This window comes from Vulpes lagopus, chromosome 15 (genome assembly GCF_018345385.1).
Source record: "Vulpes lagopus strain Blue_001 chromosome 15, ASM1834538v1, whole genome shotgun sequence".
Lineage (NCBI taxonomy): Eukaryota > Metazoa > Chordata > Mammalia > Carnivora > Canidae > Vulpes > Vulpes lagopus.
Window position 1 is genome coordinate 22,894,286 of NC_054838.1, and position 7,337 is coordinate 22,901,622.

At 40.0% G+C, this 7,337-nt stretch overlaps 1 protein-coding gene across 1 annotated transcript; it reads right to left on the reverse strand.

Moving 5' to 3' along the window:
- Positions 1 to 5,756: 5,756 nt before the first annotated feature.
- LOC121476171 (olfactory receptor 52B4-like) lies at positions 5,757 to 6,749 on the reverse strand. Its single transcript, XM_041729901.1, has one exon. The coding sequence runs from the start codon at positions 6,747 to 6,749 to the stop codon at positions 5,757 to 5,759; it is 993 nt and encodes a 330-aa protein (XP_041585835.1).
- Positions 6,750 to 7,337: the final 588 nt, after the last annotated feature.

The following is a 7,337-nucleotide window of genomic DNA, read 5'->3' on the forward strand; positions in this document are numbered from 1 at the left end:
TCCTATCCATTTCTTCTCCCTTCCCTTCTATTCCCTTTCACTATTATTTATATTCCCCAAATGAATGAGACCACATACTGTTTGTCCTTCTCCAATTGACTTACTTCATTCAGCATAATAACCTCCACTTCCATCCACGTTAAAGCAAATGGTGGGTATTTGTGTTTCTAATGGCTGAGTAATATTCCATTTACACATAAACCACATCTTCTTTATCCATTCATCTTTCGATTGACACCGAGGCTCCTTCCACAGTTTGGCTATTGTGGACATTGCTGCTAGAAACATCCAGGTGCAGGTGTCCCGGCGTTTCATTGGATCTGCATCTTTGGGGTAAATACCAGCAGCTTTTACTGCTGTTCAATTTGTCGACATATATAATAACACCCAGTGCTCATTCCGGCAAGAGCCCCCCTCAGTGCCCGTCACCCAGTCACCCCCACGCCCCGCCCACCTCCCCTTCCACCATCCCTAGTTCGTTACCCAGAGTTAGGAGTCTCTCATGTTCTGTATCCCTTCCTGATATTTCCCACTTATTTTATCTCCTTTCCCCTTTATTCCCTTTCACTATTTTTTATATTCCCCAAATGAATGAGACCACATAATGTTTGTCCTCCAATTGACTTATTTTACTCAGCATAATACCCTCCAGTTCCATCCATTCCATTTACAATTGCACCCAAAAGCATAAGATACCTAGGAATAAACCTAACCAAAGAGGTAAAGCATCTATACCCTAAAAACTATAGAACACTTCTGACAGAAATTGAGGAAGACAAAAGAGATGGAAAAATATTCCATGCTCATGGATTGGCAGAATTAATATTGTGAAAATGTCAATGTTACCGAGGGCAATTTACACGTTTAATGCAATCCCTATCAAAATACCATGGACTTTCTTCAGAGAGTTAGAACAAATTATTTTAAGATTTGTGTGGAATAAGAAAAGACCCCGAATAGCCAGGGGAATTTTAAAAAAGAAAACCATAGCTGGGGGCATCACAATGCCAGATTTCAGGTTGTACTACAAAGCTGTGGTCATCAAGACAGTGTGGTACTGGCACAAAAACAGACACATAGATCAATGGAACAGAATAGAGAACCCAGAAGTGGACCCTGAAATGTATGGTCAACTAATATTCGATAAAGGAGGAAAGACTATCCATTGGAAGAAAGACAGTCTCTTCAATAAATGGTGTTGGGAAAATTGGACATCCACATGCAGAAGAATGAAACTGGACCACTCTCTTTCACCATACACAAAGATAAACTCAAAATGGATGAGAGATCTAAATGTGAGACAAGAGTCCATCAAAATCCTAGAGGAGAACACAGGCAATACCCTTTTTGAACTCAGCCACAGAAACTTCCTGCAAGATACATCCATGAAGGCAAAAGAAACAAAAGCAAAAATGAACTATTGGGACTTCATCAAGATAAGAAGCTTTTGCGCAGCAAAGGATACAGTCAACAAAACTAAAAGACAACCTTACAGAATGGGAGAAGATATTTGCAAATGACATATCAGATAAAGGGCTAGTTTCCAAGATCTATAAAGAACTTATTAAACTCAACAGCAAAGAAACAAACAATCCAATCATGAAATGGGCAAAAGACAAGAACAGAAATCTCACAGAGGAAGGCACGGACATGGCCAACATGCACATGAGAAAATACTCTGCATCACTGGCCATCAGGGAAATACAAATCAAAACCACAATGAGATACCACCTCACACCAGTGAGAATGGGGAAAATTAACAAGGCAGGAAACAACAAATGTTGGAGAGGATGCGGAGAAAAGGGAGCCCTCTTACACTGTTGGTGGGAATGTGAACTGGTGCAGCCACTCTGGAAAACTGTGTGGAGGTTCCTCAAACAGTTAAGGGTAGACCTGCCCTATGACCCAGCAATTGCACTGTTGGGGATTTACCCCAAAGACTCAGATGCAATGAAACGCTGGGACACCTGCACCCCAATGTTTCTAGCATCAATGTCCACAATAGCCAAACTGTGGAAGGAGCCTCGGTGTCCATCGAAAGATGAATGGATAAAGAAGATGTGGTTTATGTATATGATGGAATACTACTCAGCCATTAGAAACGACGAATACCCACCATTTGCTTCAACGTGGATGGAACTGGAGGGTATTATGCTGAGTGAAATAAGTCAATCGGAGAAGGACAGTGTATGGTCTCATTCATTTGGGGAATATAAAAAATAGTGAAAGGGAATAAAGGGGAAAGGAGAAAAAAATAAGTGGGAAATATCAGAAAGGGAGACAGAACAAGAGAGATTCCTAACTCTGGGAAATGAACTAGGAGTGGTGGAAGGGGAGGTAGGTGGGGGGTGGGTGTGACTGGGTGATGGGCACTGAGGGTGACGAGCACTTGACGGGATGAGCACTGTGTGTTATTCTGTATGTTGACAAATTGAACACCAATAAAAAATAAATTTATTGAAAAAAGAAGATTTGTGTGTAATCAGAAAAGACCCGAATATCCAGGGGAATATTAAAAAAGAAAATCATAGCTGGGGTCGTCACAATGCCAGATTTCATGTTGTACTACAAAGCTGTGGTCATCAAGACTCTGTGGTACTGGCACAAAAACAGACACATAGATCAATGTAACAGAATAGAAAATTCAGAATTGGACCCTCAAATCTATGGTCAATTAATATCCGACAAAGCAGGAAAGTCTTTCCACTGGAAAAAAGACAGTCTCTCCAATAAATGGTGCTGGGAAAATTGGACAGCCACATGCAGAAGAATGAAACTAGAGCATTCTCTTACACCATACACAAAGAGAAATTCAAAATGGATGAAAGATCTAAATGTGAGACAAGAATCCATCAAAATCCTAGAGGAGAACACAGGCAACACCCTTTTTCAACTTGGCCACAGGAACTTCTTGCAAGATACATCTATGAAGGCAAGGGAAACAAAAGGAAAAATGAATTACTGGGACTTCATTTAGATAAGAAGCTTCTGCACAGCCAAAGAAACAGTCAACAAGACTAAAAGACAATCTACAGAATGGGAAAAGATATTTGCAAATGACATATCAGAGAAAGGGGAAGATCTACAAATAACTTATTAAACTCAACAGCAAATAAACAAACAATCCAAAAAAAAAAACAAAAAAAAAAAACAAACAAACAATCCAATCATGAAATGGGCAAAAGACATGAACAGAAATCTCACAAAGGAAGGCATAGACATGGCCAACAAGCACATGAGAAAATGCTCCACATCACTTGCCATCAGGGAAATACAAATCAAAACCACAATGAGATACAACCTCACACCAGTGAGAATGGGGAAAATTAACAGACAGGAAGCAACAAATGTTGGAGAGGATGTGAAGAAAGGGGAACCGTCTTGCACTGTTGATGACAATTTGAACTGTTGCAGCCACTCTGGAAAACTGTGCGGAGGTTCCTCAAAGAGTGAAAAATAGATCTGCCCTACCACCCCGCAATTATACTACTGGGGATTTACCCCAAAGATACAGATGTAGTGAAATGTCAGGACACCTGCACCCCGATGTTTCTAGCAGCAATGTCCACAATAGCCAAACTGTGGAAGGAGCCTCGGTGTCCATCACAAGATGAATGGATAAAGATGTGGTTTATGTATACAATGGAATATTACTCAGCCATTAGAAACAACAAATACCCACCATTTGTTTCGATGTGGAGGGACCTGGAGGGTATTATGCTGAGTGAAATAAGTATCGGAAACGGACAAACAGTATATGGTCTCATTCATTTGGGAAATATAAAAATTAGTGAAAGGGATTCAAGAGAAAGGAGAGTAAATGAGTGAAAATATCAGTGAGGGTGACAGAACATGAGAGACACCTAACTCTGGGAAACGAACTAGGGGTGGTAGAAAGGGAGGTGGTAGGGGGGTGAGGGGTGACTGAGTGACAGGCACTGAGGGGGGAACTTGATGGGATAAGCACTGGGTGTTATTCTATATGTTGGTAAATTGAACACCAATATAAAATAAATTTATTAAAAAAATAATAAATTTATAAAAAAAGAAAAAAAAAAAAGAAAGCCATGAGAATCAACCTGAGAGCCAGACAGGTTTTTCACAATGCACCTCACATCCTGTTCTGCCCTCATGATTTTATTGTTCCCAGGACAGAAGGTGCTAACAATGACACACATGGCGCTACATCTACCCGTTAAGAAATCTAGGGCAATGTGACTGTCCATCACTATTCATGCCAATAGGATTTGATGGACTCCCATATTCCATGTAGGACATACACTGTATCATCAGTAATATATGACCAATTACCAAAAGTGAAAGTCGTGTTATGCAGGCTTTCTGATTTGTGCAATTTCCAGCCATTGGAACAGTTTTCTAATATTTGGAGTAAATTGTAAATCCTCCAAGTACTGTGCCCGAACAACAAAAGTGTCCTATTTGGGAACTCACATATAAGTTGGAAATTCCAGCTTTGGTGATTCATTTCATTGGATGAAATCCACTTTTCCCAGAAGGATTTACCACGAGCTTCAGTGATGAATGGCATATCCAGCAGTCAGAAAGACAGGGAGCCATGGAACCTGTTTGGCTATGTTCTGACCTAACAATGATTATAATTAGTATAAAAAGTATAGAAGAAGAAAAGAGGTGAGAGGGGTCATTCTGGGTGAAGAGCTACAAGAGTTCTGTGGAAAGCAGGAAGAATTGTTTTAACTGAGTGGATAGAAAATGGAGAAAGATTTAGAAGAGAATCTTGTCCCATTATCTTGAGTGGTAGTTGCACACTATCTATCATCATTTGCCTGTTTTGAAACAACTAGATCAACTGCCTTTTCCTAAGACTGACTGCTTGCAGATTATCTCTGAGGAGCCTGTTTGAGAGCCTTTTTATTTTGACCAATTCTGAATTTTTAAAAAATATAATTAAAGGTTGAACTTCCCAGAGAAAAAAAAAACAAGGGGTAGTGGAAAGAGAGGTGGGTGGGGCTTGGGGTGACTTGGTGATGGGCACTGAGGGGGGCACTTGACGGGATGAGCACTGGGTGTTATGCTATATGTTGGCAAATTGATCTCCAATTTTAAAAATATTAATTAATTAATTAATTAATTAATTAAATGTCCTGCACAGAATAGATCATTCCAGGCAAGTAAATCACTTAGGGAACATGTACCAAGGCAACACAACTGAACATGAACATGGAGAAATTAGAGATAATTTCTTGAGACTGAAGCGCAGATTGCATGAAAGTAATATGGAAACTGTTGCTGGAAAGGAAGTATAAAATTACTCTGTACCACTTTGAGGGGAATGATTTTTGAGAAACAGATCCCAAAATGTCAAAAGCCAGGAGTACAGTTCCCTTAAGTCCTCTCAATGCCCATAATTTGAGAAAGCATATGAAGAAATGAAGGTTTTACATAGGTGCTCAGGCACATGGTAAGAGTCTCAGGGTATGACATAGCTCAAGACAGAAAACTCTCACTTCATATAAATGAGACTTAATACTATATTGTGTATTCCCAAAGTTGAGTTGAAAATTACAGAGTTAGACATTACAACTAAAGGGAAACCTGTCCCTTCTCCAAATAATGAGCTGTAAGTATCTCAGTCAACCCACAGGCCCTGTTTTCAGATTGATTGAGGTGCAAGTCTCACAGTCTCAGGTAAGTGCTCCAGGGGCCCATAACTCAATGAGCCATTTTTGCTAGGGACTCATTTCTTGTTCTCTGGCTCACTCCTGCAAAAGCACATCTCACAAAGGATCAAAGTTTCTGAGAAACCAGTCTCTGCCATCCTCACCGTCATTCTGCTTTGGAAACAACACATAAATCACTTGGTCTCGTATCTGTTTTGTTTTGACCCCATAAATGATGGGGTTCAGCATAGGTGGAGCAAGCATGCTGACATTGGCCAACAGGATGTGGACATGTAGCGGGATGTGATGGCCAAAGCGCTGAGTGAGAACCGAGAAGATCCCAGGCCCATAAAAAAGAATGATGACACAGACATGGGAACCGCAGGTGTTGAGAGCTTTGTGGCGAGCATCTCGTGAAGGGAAAAGGAAGACAGCATGGAGAATCAGAGCATAGGAAACAAAAATGAGGACAATATCTAGGATCACTGTTGACATTAGGACAAAAAATCCATACCAGATGTTTACTCGGATATCATCACAGGCATACTTGGCCAAGCCAATGTGTTCACAGAATGTATGTGGTAGGATGTTATTTCTGCAAAAAGTCAGCCTCTTCAATAGGAATATCATAGGAAAAATTGTACAATGTGCTCTCAAGAAAATAGCCACACCAATTTTCCCTATCAGAGAGTGAGTGAGTATCATGGTGTACCTTAGTGGGTAACATATTGCAATGTAGCGGTCAAATGCCATAATCAGCAAGATGCCTGACTCAGTAATAAAGGAGGAATGCTGGAAGTAGAGCTGGGCAATGCAGCTATTAAGAGAGATCTTCCTACTATTACACCAGAAAATGGCCAATGCCTTGGGTTCTGTGGTTGTGGCAAAGACAATGTCAACTCCAGCCAGCATGCAGAGAAAAAGATACATAGGTTCATGGAGGCTGCTCTTGATGAGGATAATGAAAATAAGCAAACCATTTCCAAGGAGGGCAAAGATATAGGAGATGAGGAAGGGAATGGAAATCCATATGTGTAGGTCTTCTCGGCCTGGAATGCCCAGCAGGTAGAAGACTACATGGTTAACAACAGTGTGATTGAAGCTAGCCATATCTTAGGCAGGCCACTGTGGACTTTAATTTCACCTAATAGAGATAAAGAGAAATACTGATTATACACAAGTGTTTTGAGTTTTCTGATTAAATATATCTAATTAAATGCCTATATTTACCACTGTTTCTTCCTAAAACCCTATCAAAACATCAGTAAAAATCATCATAAATGTACAAAACAGAAGAGATAGCAGAAGGGACATTTTGAAATCAGTTAGATGACTAAGCAAATGGATAAAACTAATAGGTTTGAGTAAAAAACAAAAATCAAGATAACTTTCACTGCAGAACCCAGGTAGTCTCAAAAATTAGAGATATCAGGAACTTTTCTTAATAGGGATAAGGATAGGCTTTTTAAAGAACACCATTGGTGGAAAATCTGAAAGAAGCTAAACTTCTGGGTCCTCTTTCCCAACCTGTCCATCCAGGTACCACTTTCTGTACCCAGCAGAAAACTGGAGGATTATTTTCTGACGGAGTTAAGACTAAAGTCTCTAGACATGGCTGGGGTAGGGATAGTATGCTAAGAGCAGAGGATAAAATTAAAGACTACATACTTTAATTTAAAATGAAACTCCATGAACTTC